Source organism: Cyprinus carpio, chromosome B22, assembly GCF_018340385.1.
Source record: "Cyprinus carpio isolate SPL01 chromosome B22, ASM1834038v1, whole genome shotgun sequence".
Lineage (NCBI taxonomy): Eukaryota > Metazoa > Chordata > Actinopteri > Cypriniformes > Cyprinidae > Cyprinus > Cyprinus carpio.
The window spans coordinates 14,297,751-14,315,212 of NC_056618.1; the positions used below are offsets into that span (position 1 = coordinate 14,297,751).

Genomic DNA, 17,462 nt, shown 5'->3' on the forward strand with positions numbered 1-17,462 from the left:
CCAGCATGCCACTGTCAAAATGCAGGAAAAAACACTAGACAGGTGGTAAGAGAGAATGTAACTATATTAAAATAAGAATAAAACAATATAATCTGTCATCTCGCACCTGAGACCAGTTTATTATGCAGTCCCGTAAAGCATTGTAGTAAAAATGTAGTAACCATGCTTTTTGTGTGTGTGTATTGATTATCATTTGTAAAACCACATTTTTACTTCAAAAACCATGGTTAAACTATGGTTAGTGTAGCAAAACCATGGTTAATTTATGGTTTAACTATAGCAACCATGTTTTTTTAATGTAGTAAAAAACAGATATAGCCTCCTACAGCAGAGCATTTTATCAGAAGTAAACTAGGAAAAACTCCTTAACAAAATATTCTGGTTTTGTCATTTCCACAGAATCCATTAATATGAGAGATCTCGTCTCATTTCACAAGATTGTTATTGTCTAATCGGGCAAATTATTCATCATAAAAAGCATCTTCTGGATCCATTATGAGCAATGTGACTATTTGGGCGGGAAATATTCCTTTGGGCTTCGTTTGGAAGTAAATAATGTGCAAAAGTAAATCGCTCCCAGTTTCTGTCACAAGAGGGCAGCACGGAATCATGCTAGTGAATAAAACTAAACTCCACAGAAAAGGTGAAAAGAGGTAGCCTAGCCTTTGTAGTGCAGAAATGGGTTTGTTCATTGTCGTGAGTAAAATAAAAACATCCGACACATGTGATTTTAAATAATGTTATTTTAGCCTCATAGGCTACCACACAATGCAGCACAACCATCCACATGCACACGATAATACTCATTAGCTGAGGGCACAAAACAGACAAAAACACTTGATGTGCAATTATAAAACAGACACTAAACGTTTAGCTGTATTTATAACGCTAATGCAAACAGCAAAGTGAACAAATAGGAATACAGTACTTTGAATGTTATTAGACATTATAATGTTTTTGAGGATTTTTTAGCACTCTAAATTATGAATTTATTGTATTAAATTCAATATTCACCATTATTCTCTTTTAGAACTTTAAGCATTTAAATATTTATTTCACCGTTGGCACAGTCGTGCTTCTGATTCCAAAAAAATGGCGGGTATTTGAAGTCATATGAGTAATGGAAGACGTCATCGATACCATTTCCAACATGTTTTAAATACATCTACAGTAGCCAATAATAACCATAACAAAGCTTGTTGGTCGTGCAACAACATCATTGCTATAAACTCAATTATTTAGAAATCAACATGGTTATAGTTTGCCAGAAATGTTGTTTCTGGGCTAATAAAAAGCTGTGGACCCAGCAGCACCCATCGTGTTCGGGATGTAAAACGCTCTGTAAGTGCCGTGAAAATGTTTTGAGAGCATATTTAGTTAAAAGAGCCCAAAAGCTCGGTATAAGCGCGCGCCGCCCAGTGAAACGGCTTGTGCTGCAGCCAGCCGTCCGTGAACAGTGATTATGAAGGGTTGCACGCAATCTGTCAAATTGTCTCATTTGCATAATAAACTCGGAGAGCAGCCACTCTCCTCTCGCCGAGATAAACCCTAAGTGTATTCAAGCGAATTTTCAGAAAGAAGTCATTTGCCTCCTCAAAAAAGGTCTCGGTTTAAGGTCGCATAAGAATTGGATTAGCATAACAGAGAGCTCAAACCTGAGGTACTGAGGTACTTAAAGCTGAATTCAGTAACATTTGATCGCATGTTTCTAGATGCGCTCCAGAAAAGCCGCGAAACATCTGTAATGCAGGTGATGGGATTGACTGAACTGATCTGTTCAGCTTCCAGGCGAAATTAACTCCCTTCTTTGCTAACATCTGCTTTATAACATACAAAACAAGCAAGCAAGCAAACAAACAAACAACACATATGTCTAACTATTTATCATGTGAACAATCAGCTAACTGTCGCTCATTGACTCTTGTGGCGTTTGGGCAACCTGCTTTTTCTCACACAATATGCACATTTGTACTGTAGGCATTATTTAATATGAGCCAAACACTTAACATGATTTGTGAAATGTTGAGTGAGTGAATTGATTTCAAACAGTATACAAGCATAAAGTATTGTATTGTTGTGATTTTGTCAACATTTGTCTGTCTGTTGAATCGCAGCAGCAGCCATTTTGTTTCTCTAGAGTCACTAGTTAAAAAGTAGCGAAATTATCTAAAAATCCCAAACAATTTCTTTACGTTTTGTAAGATGATTTTGACATGGTGGTGAAATACAGTGGGGCTCGAAAGTTTGGGCACCCCTTGCAGAATCTGTGAAAATGTGAATAATTTTCAAAAAATAAGAGAGATCATACTAAATGCATGTTATTTTTTATTTAGTACTGTCCTGAGTGAGATATTGTACATAAAAGATGTTTACATTTAGTCCACAAGACAAAAAAATTGCTGAAATTATTAAAATAACCCCATTCAAAAGTTGAACCCTTTCCAGCAGTGACTGTATGATTTTAAGATACATCTTTTCACACTGAGGACAATTGAGGCACTCAAACACAACTATTAAAAAGGTTCAATCATTCACTGATGCTCCAGAAGGAAACAAGATGCATTAAGAGTTGGGGGGTGAAAACTTTTGAACAAGATGAAGATGGCCAAATTTTTCTTATTTTGTTGAAATATAATTTTTTTCCATTTAGTTCTGCTCTTCGTAAGAAACAGAAGATACTTGTATGTTTCCCAGAACACAAATTAAGTACAATTTACCTTGGTCTTCAAATTCTAAAAGTTTTCACCCCCCAGCTCTTAAGGGTTCCCAAACTTTTGAATGGGGTTATTTTAATAATTTCAGCAATTTTTTTGTCTTGTGGATTTTTTATGTACATTATCTTACTCAGGACAGTACTAAATAAAAAATAACATGCATTTAGTATGATCTCTATTTTTTGAAAATTATTCACATTTTCACAGATTCTGCAAGGGGTGCCCAAACTTTCAAGCCCCACTGTAAAATGTAAGCCCAATTATTTACCAAAATCTGTGGTGTTTCTGAACTCCCTGTTTGATGAAAAATGGAAACTTTTTTGAAGCATTTTTAATATTAACTGAAACAAAAAGTATTAACAGATCAAAAGGGATTTTTAAAATAAAATAATGGCGGATACAGTTGGTTTCAGTGGAGTGAGTGCTAATATAACACCCACATTTCTGTAAAACAGAGTACATTGAATGAAATGGTATATGCATGTTAAAAACATTCTAGATTATTCTGACTCATAGCAAAGCATTTGTATTTTGCCGTTTTCAAAACGAAGACCAGGTAAAACTGTTTAGTTTTGTCCCACGTCTCAAGAATCAGTGCTCTGCCAAACCAAAAGAACTCAAGAAAACAAATCAATCAATCATTGTTGTATCAAACGCATTTGAAAGAACACGCCCTTGATTAGATCCGAATACAAGTGCATTGAACAATTTCTAAGCAATTACTCCGAGCAAAACGCATTCTATCTTGTTCATCTCTCAAAGATGATGTCGGGCTCTTTCTGCAGGATTACTTTTCCATGGCTTGATTCAATTGATGTGCCATTTGTAGCTCAGCTCTGCCACGGGCGGTGGATGGTCCAATTTACTTCTTTCTTTATTCGAAATTTCCATGGCTTTTGGCCACTCCGATGCAAACAGAGCTTTGATGGGCTCCCGAGGAACAGTGCTAATGAGTTAGATGAGTGACGAGAAAAGCAATTAGCCCTGGATCTCCTTCACTTTCTCTTTTGCATTGTCTAGAAACAGGATTTTTAAGGCTTCTTACCATGATTTCATGTTGAATGTAAACCTTTTTGTTCTCTCGTCTTCAGCAGGACGCCGTCATGGACAGTAAATAGCATCAGGTGAATGGTTCAAGCCTCCAGGCGAGCCCAGTGGCATTTGTTGAAGATTTGCACCAAATCTACTGACTGTGAGGCGATATTAACATAAACCTTCCTAGAACATCATACTAACTTGGTTGTTTAGATCACTCACTCAACTGACTTCTCAAACACCAATAATTATGTATATAATTTGGCGTAAAAACAATCAAACAACTGTTTCCTCCAGTGGTTTATACACAAATTCGTGGTTAATCTACATGTCATTAACATCCCTGGGTCGCCATGTTAAAATTGCAAGCAGCGGGTGGCAAAATGCATCAAGATGAGACGAGATGTTAGATTACGAGCATGTAGAGCTTATGGATGCATTTACCATTCAGGTATCAGGCCAGATTGTGAAATAATTGATTGTTCTGTTGAGATGCCATGTGCGATGATAGCTGATTGGTCCTCGTATATATGCAGCTGATAAGCAATTTCATTTCGCCATCTGTCTTGTCAAACTGAGTTCATGAAATTTTAATGAATGTGGAAATCTAATGCTAGACTTAATATTAACTACATCCATGAATATTTCCAAACCAAATACGAGACACAGCATTTTCAGACAACATTTCTTTAATACAAAGTCAACATATCTACATACACAGTGGTTTCAAACCAATTATTGTGTCCATCAGAAGTAACAGTTTGAAAGCAATAGCACTTGGCCTTCATACGAAGAGAAACTATTTCACGTTTGCGTTTGGCTTGTTTCTTTTTTTTCTTTTTGTTGGCCGTGGTTTTAATACGTTCACTTTTGTATATTGGTTCTCCGTTGTTTGTAGTCTAATCAATTCACAAATTTGGCTCCCGTTGTCGAACGTCCTTGCATTGAGCAGACAAACAGGACTTCCGAGCACCTTTGCCATCTTAGGTTTTGGAGATCAGTCCGACAAGTCCAAGTGTCCTTTGCATTTTTTTTTCCCTCCCGAGGAAAAGTTCATTAGAAACACACAAAACTCCCAACAGTTTAAAAGGCAGCGCTGGAATTTCCAGATTCCAAGTTCTCTCGTACTTCGTCCCTCAATGTAAAAACAAAATAAGAATAAAAGTGAACTAAACATGGCATTGGTAAACTTCTAGAGCTTTGCGATGAGCTATTAATTTAAAAAAGATGAAGCGCAGAGGCAGTGGTGAGAGAAGGGCGTCTATTTCAACTAGCAATAATGACTTGAAGCGAATCGCCAAACGTGCAACCAAATCAAGGCAATTTGCTCTCGCTGTCCGTATGGCATTTTATAGGCACTGGGCATTTTATAAGCCCTTCTTCATCCCGATCTAACAACAGAATTACTCAGGAGGAGAAAAACACAAAATGATTCAGGCTCGGTACAGGTAAAATATTTTTTTACATTTTTGGGTGAATCTCATAAAACCTTTCCAGAACATTGCTGGGCCATATTTCACTCCAAAATGAAAAGAAAACTAAGAAATTACATTTTGCTTGGAGAAGTATTTTTTTTGAGATCAGTAAGATGTTTTGCATTACAACATTTCATTTTCAAGATTTTTCCCAGCAATACTAATTACTATAGTCCGCTCTAAAAAAAAATAAAAAAAAATAAATCTAATTTTTATTACCATAATGCAAAAAATTCACATTACTTTAATGTGAAAATTATTTGAAACAATTTGTTACTCTGATTTTATGGACAATTATTATAATCACCTCTGAGTAATAAGAAATACAGTGAATTTTGAGATGAAAATATATATATAAAAAAAGGCTTTATTTTCTTTATGCTTTTAAATTTTGGAGTGAAATCTGACAGAGATGTATTAGTGTATTACAAATGTTATAAAATAGGAGTGATGCACAAAGTCTCAAGGGAAAAGGAGAAGTGTTGTGATTTCTCTCACCACTGGACTGCAGTGTGTGTTGGCTAAGATAAGAAAAAAAAGTGAAGAGTTGGGAAAAAACAACACATGGATCAGAAAAAAAGAGAGGAATGAAGTGAAGAGAGATAAACAGAGCTGTTAGCATGAGACAAAGCTTCTTTCAAAACTGTGGAAGGTTTCCATTAGCATAAACATTTTTTTTTGTTGTTGGTTATCTTAGTTTTGTTCAAAGACAGAAATCTTGTGGGTCAAATTATACAAATACATATAATATATATTTGTTTATTTACAGGCATTATATTCAGGATCATAGTTGATAATTAAACAAACGATTGAACATTCGGTGGTTTGAAAAGTAAAAAGACAAATAATGTTTCAAAAAACGAAAGCTTTCACAGATATGGGCTGTAAAAAAATTATTATTATTATTTTTTTTTTTTAGTAAAATTTGGAAAGTATAGATAATTTTTTTTTTGTTCAATTCAATATTTAATAAACCAGTTCTACATCTTTTATAAAAGTAATACTTTAGTTAATACTAGTACTATTGATGAATAACAACAGGATTGCAATCATAATCCAACCTTCATAACTGGGCAACAGGAAGGCAAAGCTCTCTCTGCAATGATTTATGGGAATTTTCTGCATTTCTGATAATGCATTTCCCCAAATCTTTAAAAAACAAAAACAATAAAAAGTCATTCATGATTTCATACACACAATTTCATAATTTCACGGTGGTATAAAAATGAGTGCCCGCTTCAAAAACAAAAAAAGGCTATTCATATGAAGATTTGGATACATCTTTATATTCTGCTTTTAAATATAATATATGTGAGTGTGTATGTATACATTCACGTCCCATTCGTCTATGTATACACGCACACAAACACATCTCACGTTACATTTCTACAGTGAAAAAATAGAATGTCTTTTAACATAATATGAGCAAAATGAGCATTATTTTTCCTTGCTAATTAAAAAAAAAAATGAATACAGTATCTTTGTTAAAAAAAACGCAAAACACTAAACCCAGAAATCAAATGTCTGTTAAGAAGATAATAATCAAAATAATACAACAATGCATTTCATTTTTTTTTCTATGATGTTACAAGAATAAGGCTTTTTTGGAAATAAGATTACACACGGCTCCTTTCATTCTCTCACCAATCAGAACTCTCCAGGTTCAAGCATTCACGTACAGCCAATCAGCTCTAATGGTGGAGCGCAGGCCCCTCCCCTTCATACGCATATGCATGAGTGTGTAAAACAGTCCCACCTACAACAACAGATTCACAAGATAATTGTACCGCAGTTTCATGGCGCAAACATATGCCCGTTTCTTGCTTTTCATTAGCCAAAATCTATTGAAGAAACACCTCAGAAAGAACCAACAAATGAACGCAAGAAATCCCAAAGTAACCAGAAATCGGTCGTTGAGGACGATAAAATGCAATTTCATCCTGGGCGACTGTCGGGGCTCAAGGAAATGGATTGATGGTGGGACCAGCACACGTAATCATTCTCTCGCACACTTATATCCGATGAATCGGACTCTTCACATGTACACGTACAGCAAAATGGAGCAAAAGCAGCATGTTTGGTATCACAAGCAAAACGAAACCAAAAAAAGACAAAAAATCGTTTGAAACGATGGCAATGAACATTGGTCACTGGGACGTCGATGTACCGAAAACAAGACGTAGCCACGCATCCCCTATCCGGTCCGCCAAATACACTGTGTACATCAATGGAGAGACCAGTCAATGTATCAGATGAAGTCGCCAAAGAAATTCAAGACTTTGTTGGTGGCTGTTCTCATCATAATCTCCAATTGACAACAGGTCAAGCTCCCATTGGTTCTCAAGGATGGAAATGGAGCTACAAGGTGCTGAAGAAACTCAAGACTTCGTTGATGGCTCCTCTGGTCCTAATCTCCAGATGATGCAACATTTCATGCTCCCATTGGCTCTCGAGAGGTGGAGATGTATCTACATTGTGTCAAAGAAACTCAAGACTTTGTTAGTGGATCCTCTGGTCCTAATCTCCAATTTATGCAACAGGTCGAGCTCCCAGTGGCTCTCGAGGATGGAAATGGAGCCACACTTCACCAAAGAAACTTGAGACTTTGTTGGTGGTTCCTCTGGTCCAAATCTCCCAATTACACAACAGGTCAAGCTTCCATTGGCTCTCGAGGATGGAAATGGAGCTACATTGCACCAAAGAACCTAGAGACTTCGGCGGTGGATCCTCTGGTCCTAATCTCCAGATGACACAACATTTCACGCTCCCATTGGACCTGGAGAAGTGAAGATGGAGCTACATTGGCAGAAATGTTCGCTAGCACATCCTCGAAAGCACAAAAAACTGTCCCCACCTCAAAAAACCGATGCGATTAGGTTTCAAACATTTCCATGAATGCCTCAGCACCTCAAGACATGTCGAGTCCTTGTTTGGCGACTCCAGTGGTTTCGAGAGGAGGGTGACTTTCTCAAGTGGAGGAATGGTTTGCCTCAAATTGTTTCTTAAGTGGCTCCCAATTTTGTCCGAATGGCAACATGTCAAGGAGAGGCCTGGACTCAAGACGTGAGCAGAAAAAGAAGTCTTGTCTGTACCGCTGCTCCAACTTTTCCATTGAAGACAGCAATGACGACTGCTGTTAGACCGACAGATGACATTTCAATGGAAACGTTGCCATTTTAGAAAACAAAGGAGGATTTTAAGCGGCAACCACTTAGGTGCTCATCATTATACTTAATTTTGTGGCCATGTTGAATCTCACCGACTTTTCCTTCATGTCTTTTTGTAATATATTCATAGAGTTCATTTGAAAAGAAACAATGCTTGTCCTCCACGTCAGAACACTTGAGGTAAAGTTAGTGGTCCGACACCTAGATCATCATTCCCGCCCTACAGCCTGAGCCAAAATGTTTGGTTCCTCCATCAAGAGCTTGGGACTTAGAGGGGTTTGGGATCCGTTTATGCTTCTACAGTGTTGCTTGCCCAATTGGGGATACGCACGATGCGTTTCGTTTGGTTCCAAAAGACGATTCTTCAAAAAGAAAATTATGAATTGTGTATAGTTGTCATCGTTTCATGTTTTCAAGCAAGTTTTTATGGCTCAGGAGGCTGTTGGGGGGAGGGGGCTTTGTGGGACAGGGGGAACAAAAATGGCTTTTTACGTTGCATAGTGATCAAAACTCCCAAGGTACTCCAGAGCCGCCTGATAGCAAAACTGGTACTCGTCCTGAAAAAGGAAACACAAAGGTATCAGCATTCGTTATTACTTCAATTTGCCAAACGTCCAGCTATTAAACAAGACAGTCTGCCATAAAACAGAAGCTCTGGACTCTCACCTCTGTTTGCACCATTGCTGGCCGTTGTGTTCTCAGCATTTTGACCGTCTGGAAGATGTCCACCACACCCTCGTAGCGCATCCGCTCCAGCACGATGCTTAGTGTGATGAAGACCCCGGTCCGCCCCACACCGGCACTGCATTGAGGAAAACACAAGCTTGTGTTAAAAAGCGCTCTGTGAAACCGAGAACTGATGATGGTGCAGTGGAAAAGGGTTAGTTTGTTAGCATAAATGGTAATATCTTTCTAAAAGGTGATGAATGTAAAATCTGTATTTGAAACAGTGTTTTCACATGAGGAGTCTTCCCAACAAAGATTCATATCTGCTTTCCAATGGAAACATTTGTGAAGATACATTTACTTGAGAAACAAAATTGCTCAAGATATTAAGTGTTTATTTTGTCTTAAGAACCACTCTGTATGAAATGGAATTATCATACTGCTATAATATATGCCTTAATTTAAAATTAGTATAATTTTTTATAATTATTTTGTTAAATTTATGCCCATAATTATTATTAATTATTCCATTAAAATAATTAATAAATACACAAATAAATAAAAATAAAAGAGTAATAAATAATTAAATAAAAGTAGATTTGGAATTAAAAAATAAAAATAAAATGCCTGTCATAAACCATTTCCCCCACTTTTATCCATTTAGATTAAATTATAAATTATAAAATATAAATAAATAAAAAATGAATATGTGGATTTGAAAATAAAAACTCAAAAATTCACCATTTTCCTGAGTTTAATCAATTTATGATAAATAATAAATAAAATAAAAACAATAAAAATTAATAAAATTTTAAAGGAACAATAAATTAACAAATAAATGTAAGATTTTGAAAAAAAAAAAAAAAAAAAAAAAAAAAAAAATTGTAGTTTAATCCAATTATCTAAAAATAGAATAAAATAAAAAAAATTGATATTTTGGAATTAAAAGAAGGTGTGGTTGGTCTAAGAATATAATAAAAATAATAAAATAACAATAAATAAACAAACAAAAGTAAAAATGTGTATTTGAAAACAAAAACTCAAAGGTACACTTTTCCTGAGTTTAATCAATTTATAATACATAATAAATAAAATAAAAAACAATACAGATTTATTAAATATTAAAGAAATAAATAAATTAGTAGAGTTGAAATTTTACGAAAAAAAAAAAAAAAAAAACCCTCATAACATACTACAAGTTTAATCCATTTATTTACAACCAATCATTAAATAAATAAATAAATGTGATTTTGATATTAAATATTTAAGCAGCTGGTCTAATAAAATAATAAATCAGGGAGATTTACATAAAAAATCATGACATTATGTCCATTCATTTGTCACACTGTAAGGGGAAGCTTGAGTGCATTGTATTGTGGGATACAGTTTTCCACACAGTGCACTCTTGCACACTTTGCACATTATACATACTGCATACTACACTATTTAAAAAACCCTGGCTAAGATACTATTCTGAATTCACTCTACAGCCATCTATCTAAACAGCAATAGAATAAATCAGACTCGTTCAAACGCGCACGTGTGTGCTAAGCTCGTCTCGCCGTGACAGCGCTTGAAATAGAGGAGTCTTAAGTCTGATTTTTCAAGGCTGCTTCATAAACTGCTTTGGCGCCGAGCGATTTCACCAAGCCAACAATAATTGATATGACAACGGGCTTATTTTTCCCTTCGCCTCCACTTGGCAATCAAAAGTGACAAACGGCTCGGGAAGCGGCCAACGGAGGCCTCTGATTGGCTGAGACAACGAACCAATCACAGCGCGGTGTTATAATGATGCAACCTCGCAGGAAGTGTCAGGGAATCTAATGAAAAAGCGCTTCGGAGTCCCACGACGGTGACTGTCAGGAAAACAAAACACTTTTGACATTTCTGTCCATCTGTGCTGCCAAAATCCTGCAGAAAGGAGGCTGAAGAAAAAGGAGGAGAAAGAAAGAAGTGGCTCCGCTCTCAGACTTCAGCCCAAGCGCTGGGTAAATACATAGACTTTCAAATCTGAAGATGCGCTGAATGAGAGGATTTACACTTCCATTCAGTCGACGTAATCATGCAATTAATGACAAAACCATGTGGCTCTATTAGATATGAAATCTGGGGGAGAGATGGATGGAGAGAGAGGAAGATTAAAGAAGGAGTATAACCAGCGCTGAAAACCGTCAACCCCTAATCAAAGACAAAAGGAGCAAATGTAAAGAGTCTTTCCTGCAAAAATCAATTACTCGTCTGTTTTTCAGTGGAAAAACATTCCTAAGACAAAATAAATTCACTTGACGAGCAAATTTGTGTTTAAGGATTTTAATTAAGTGTAAATGTATTTTTCTCATATAGGCCTACAGCAAAACATGATGTTCTTCAGTATTCTTGTCGTTTTCTAGAATAAATATTTAAAGATTCATAAATAAAATTACATTTACTTGAAAAGCAAAATGCTATGTTTTATATACACTGATAAATATTTATTGTATTACAATAGATTAGCAGTTTAAATAAATTAGAATAACTACTATTAATATTATTTTATTGCTACACACACAGCAACACAGTAGCATTATAATATATAATTATATAAAACTGTATATTCTTATTATATTATTTTTAATATATTATTTTAATTATATTTATGTTTTATATAAATTGAAAATTTAAATAATTTAATAAAAATAGATACAATAAAAATCGATAGATAAATAAATAGTATAATTATTATAACATAGTATTAATATATATTATAATATAATATATAGTATTATTATAAATTATTAATATTATTATAGTATTAACACATTAAAATGATTATATATTATCGTTATTATATATAACTATATAAAACTATGTTCTTAATATTTTTAATATATTATTTTCATTATATATTTTACATAAAGTAAGAAATATATATGTATATAATAAAATGATTAAAATTTTTAATTATATGTTATGAAGATACAGTATTATATACTAATGATCATATATAATAATGTTACTATAGATAACAGAGTTTGTTTTTCTGTGTAAGAAAATTTACACTTATTCCTCAAACTCAGTTTTGTTTGTCTTTATTTTGTTTCCAGTACAAATATCTAAATATTCATAAATCAAAATACATTTACTTGAGAAGCAAGATATTAAGTGCTGTTTTCTGAAGAATTTATCAAAATGAAGTGAGTTTAAGCTTAAAACGAGAACAAATATCTGCCAGTAGAGTCAGAAAAATAAACTTCATCCAAAGGAGAAATTAGATTATTTTTCTAACCCTATTGGCTGATATTTGTTCTTGTTTTAAGAAAAAAAACCTCACTTCATTTTGATAAATTTGTGTGGGAAAAATACTTTGCTATTTTTGCTTCACAAATAAATGTATCTTGGTTTTAAAATATTTGGATATTTTTACTGGAAAACAAGATGATGCAATGCAGTCAAGATCAAAAAAAGCATAAAAGCGTCTCTTCGATGGAGACGCGGCGCCACATGAAGCAGAAGCTGAAGACGGAGAGACGGAGAGAAAGACAGATGAGAGAGAACAGCAAAAGAAAGACATGAAATGGACGGCGTGAGCCTGCTGTCGCTCCATAAACACACAAACATGTGTGTGAACCCAAAAAACAGCATCTCGTTAATGATGATATCACTGAATATAACTCACGCACATTTGTATTGGTATTGAATGACTGAGATACATGAACCCAAGATCATCAGTATAATGCGTCTCCCACACACTGCTAGCTCCAGTTTTGCTTAAAAAAAGGCATTTATAATCAATTTTGTTTATAATGAATGGCACTTTAATAGCTCCAGTTTTGCTTAAAAAAAGGCATTTATAATCAATTTTGTTTATAATGAATGGCACTTTAATTATCATTATTAATATTATATATATATATATATATATTACATTTTTACTTAAATTTATCATTTTGTTGTGGAGCAACGGGAACTAAAAGCATGATTTTTTTTTTAACTATATATATATATATATATATATATATATATAAAAAAAATAATATTTACCATTTTCACATTATTTCTGAATGCAATATTAAAATGTGTCTTACACAAAAAACTATGTAAACTTACTTATTTTAAAATAATTTTATTATAAAAATAATAATTAAATTAAAACATATATATATATATATATATATATATATATATATATATATATGAAAAAATATAGGATGAATATAAAATCATATATATTTTCAAAAGATTAAAATAAAATCTATCTATCTATCTGTGCTCTCAGTGACATACTATTTTATTTTTTATTAATGTTTTGAATTAGTTTTTATTTATATAGTTTCCATTTTTGTTTTAATTTTAGTTGTTGAATTTATTGAATTTCTTGTGTTTTTGTAGTTTTTTATTATGTAAATAGTTTTTAATTATTTCAATTTTGGTTATTTTATCATAACGAAAAAAAAAAACTGATGTAAAAAAAGTCCAAGATTTATATGTGTGTGTCAAAAAATTGTAATTATATATATATATATATATATATATATATAAATAGTTTTTTCACATTTGCCATTGTCATTTTTCTTTGTAGTTGCAGTTTTATTAATTTTGATGTTCATGGTCTCAAAGCTCAACTGAAAGGCGATGGGATGCTTCCTCACCTGCAGTGGACAGAAATGGGCCCATCCTGTCCAAACTGCTCCTTAGTTTTATGCACCTGTCCGATGAAGTCGATGAAGCCCTCTCCTGATTTGGGAACGCCCTGCTCCGGCCAATCGGTGAACTGGAACTGCCGAACGGTCCTGGACTGGCCGTCCTGAGAGATAAACACAAACACTAAACGTCAGTCTCTTTCACTCCCACAATCCTTTACTGCACACAACAGCAGTGGATGGATGGCTTCATCCGGACGGAGGCGTGCCGATACGGGATTTAACAGGCCGGAGTGACTCTAATCGATGGGCTGGAGAAACCCTGATGGATGAAGACGAGAGCGACGGCCAGGACAGAGAAACAAGAGATCGAAGGGATGCTCAGGCAGAACCAGGCACAATTAAAGCCGAAGGGGCTGGAAATATTCACTCATCCCTACAGTCAGAGTCCGGAGGATCCAACACACTTAATCACAGTCCAACCCCGGGCTTTCTGGATCTCAACCGTTACACAGCAGACAAAAAACTTAAACTCCTCTACATTTCTATTTCATAATGCTGATTTTTATTTGTATTATTATTTTTTTGGTTGGGTTAAGAAAGAGATCAAAACACAATTCAATTAATCAAAAATAAACATGATTATTAATGCGTTTATCAATATATGTATATTTGTTCTGTTTAATAATTTAAATATTAACATGTTAATAATTTTAAATAAAATTAATATTATAATATACATATACTTGTTTGAGTGTATATATATATATATATATATATATATATATATATATATATATATACATACACACACACAATAAATATACACAGTACACAAAAACTTTTATTTTAAATGCGATTAATCGCAATTAATCATTTGACAGCACAAATATATCTATATATATATACACACAAACAAACACACACACATACACACACACACACACACACGTTTATAAAAATTCATAAATATAAGCACGTAAACATTGCCTTTTTATAAGTATTATTATTATTATTATTATATGATGCTGAATAAAATATAATTGTACAAATATTTTATAATAACAAATATTATGTAACAATAATATTGTATTAATAATAATAACTATTATTATTTTAATTTATAATAAATATTCTTCTGTGTGCTCATTAAAACATAAACCAATTATTTTTAACTATGCAACTTTACTATTACTATATTTATATACACATTTTTTACATTTTAATTATACATACAGTAGGGCTGGACCAAAATATTTGATTATTCGAATATTCGTTCGGTGGGTTGGCATTCGATTTTCAATTTTGAGATTCAAATAATCTTTCCTTTTTTTGAGCACCTGGCATCCCGCGCGAAACGGTCTTCATTGGTGCTTGAATATAGCATTTTTTTACTATCGTGCCGAACGGTTCTAAGGACTGTCAGGTACGGTTACCGTTGTATTTCCACGTGAGCCTGGTATGGCGCGGCACGGTTACAAACCATTCTCGGCCCGGAATTCAAGGCACGGTTAGACAGCCGTGCTGTTAGAGTGCATGTGCTTGACTTCGCCACTCTGTTGCCGGGCTACCAGTTTCTCCAAATAGCCAAGTAAACAGCTACACTACGTTCAATATAAAAAAGAAAAAAAATAATGTCATGAGACACTTAAGACACAGAAACGCTTATTGATATTATACCCATCGTCGCCTTCTGTTTATTTAATTTTTCATGTAGAGAGCTGTCTTTTTTCTGTTATTGAACAAAGTAAACATCAGATAAAAAAGGAGTTCCAAAAACAGAAATATCTGATCATTGTCCATATCACTGTTGCGTTACCAAGGCAAGGACTGATGCATTTGTAGTGCATTACAAAGAGCTTCGTTATAAGCGTCACAGTGGAAAATGAAACAGCAACGTTATCCATACTGACTGGCCCGGATCCGCACGGAATGGAACGATTAAGCAAAGAAAACCGTTCGGCTTAATAGTAGAAAAGCTGCTTATGAATCGCCAATGAGAGAACGTCATAATTCAGTTCATCTAGAAGAGAAGACAAAACTGCAGAAGACCTCAGCTGTGTGGGAGCACTTGAGATTGAGTGAGGACAAGACAAAGGCAGTGTGCCAGATACGCGATTTAAACTGTCCTACCACAAAAGCACATTAAGTTTGAAAAAGCACCTGAGTTCTGTAAGTAGTGCGCCTATAGTATATTGTTGGTGTAAAAAAAAAAAAAACGAGCTGCATTTATCCGCCATGTTAATCAGTAATTTTACACATGATAAAAACGTGCACTTAATTTACTTGGAAAATACTTGCGTATACGGCAGCCATAAAAAAAAAAAAAAAAGTACAGTAGCCCAGCCTAATAACAGTTTGTCTATATTAAAAGTATTGCTCGTAACAGACCTGTGTGTTATGTATCACTAGTGCAGTGTCTGTTCTCGGAGCATATAAGCCCTGCCCGCGTGAGGCACGCCGCTTCCGGCTCACGCTGTTCTGTAATTTATTAAAAGTTTATTAATTCTGAATGTGTTGCGTGTCCATATTGCACCAAAATGAGACACGGTTCTCGAGATAATAAAAATGCAAACAGACATACACACACACAGAGATTCCTGCCTTTATTAGAGAGAAGAATAAGTTCAGCACCTCCCTCCGAAGCTTTGAATATTCGGTGTTGATTACTATCGAAGCTTCGAAGCTCAAAAAATGGTATTCGGATCAGCCCTAACATACAGTATGTGATATCAAAAAATAGAATCGAAATTACACACACACTTCTTATATACAGTACAAGTTAATGAAAGCAGATAATAAATGAATAAAATATTTTATTATATTCATTTTTATAGCATATTATTATTATTATTTATTATTAATTCATAATACTAATTAATACTAATACTATATATACTATATATGCTGAATATTGTCTCGACAATGCAACAAGTCTTTATTCGTCTGCATTTGATTGACTGCAAACAGCAGTTTGTTTTTGCCGTAACAGAAGAAGGGTGAAAGAAAATGAGCCAGGACTGAACTCTGCGCACACACTACAGTCCGAGCGATGTGTGTCAAATCGTGTGATTAAATACGTGACTTGTTTCCTGCAAAAGCGAGCACGGCGGCATCCCATCATGCCTCGGTCCAGGCCCCGCCTCCTCCAGTCGGCTCTGATTACAGCTCTCTTTGATTCTCGCTGCAGTCTGATTACTGGAGAGCTGGCCTGGATGATTCAATCACAATTAAAGTGCTCGGCTGGAGTGAGCGATGCTCGGGATGCTCATTTTGTCTTGGGCCCTTCCTCTCACATTCGTACGCTGGCAGTCAGAGTGTTTCGCTTTAGCGGTTTGCCGGAAAGGCCACTCGACTGATGAGGGCTGAAGTCGTTAAGTGAGCGGTTCTGCTAGCAGTCGCTCGCTCGATGGGATATTCAGACATTTCTAGAGGAAGACCTACTGCTGAGACTCATGGGAAACACGACTGTAAGATACCTAACAGTATTTTGGCTCAGGATAGCTACAGAACAAAATTGAATTGCGTCATTTTTACCAAAAACACTTTGTAAATGATATAATCTGCAATAATGTGTTTCCGAAAAAGCAAGAAAAAAGAGTTTTTGAGGCATGGTAAAACCTTGTTTGTATGGCACCATTTACATCAATATTTATAATTATTATTAATTTGTAATTATTAATAAGAAATTATTACAGTTACTAAATACTATTAAAATGATGCTCAAAAATATAATTTATTATAAAATAATATTATAAAATAACAATACATTTTTGTTGTATT

The 17,462-nt window shown here is 34.5% G+C and overlaps 1 protein-coding gene across 39 annotated transcripts in view; it reads right to left on the reverse strand.

The window, feature by feature from the left end:
- Positions 1 to 4,420: 4,420 nt before the first annotated feature.
- Positions 4,421 to 17,462, reverse strand: part of ptprsa (protein tyrosine phosphatase receptor type Sa) — a 204,921-nt gene continuing 191,879 nt past the window's right edge. For all 39 annotated transcript variants that reach the window (XM_042749806.1, XM_042749804.1, XM_042749811.1 and 36 more), the window contains 3 exons: positions 13,689 to 13,843; positions 9,058 to 9,193; positions 4,421 to 8,948 (listed from right to left, as the gene is read on the reverse strand). In XM_042749806.1, coding sequence (XP_042605740.1) covers positions 8,880 to 8,948; positions 9,058 to 9,193; positions 13,689 to 13,843 — 360 coding nt within the window. In that variant the 3' untranslated portion in view covers positions 4,421 to 8,879. The remainder of the gene's footprint in view (positions 8,949 to 9,057; positions 9,194 to 13,688; positions 13,844 to 17,462) is intronic.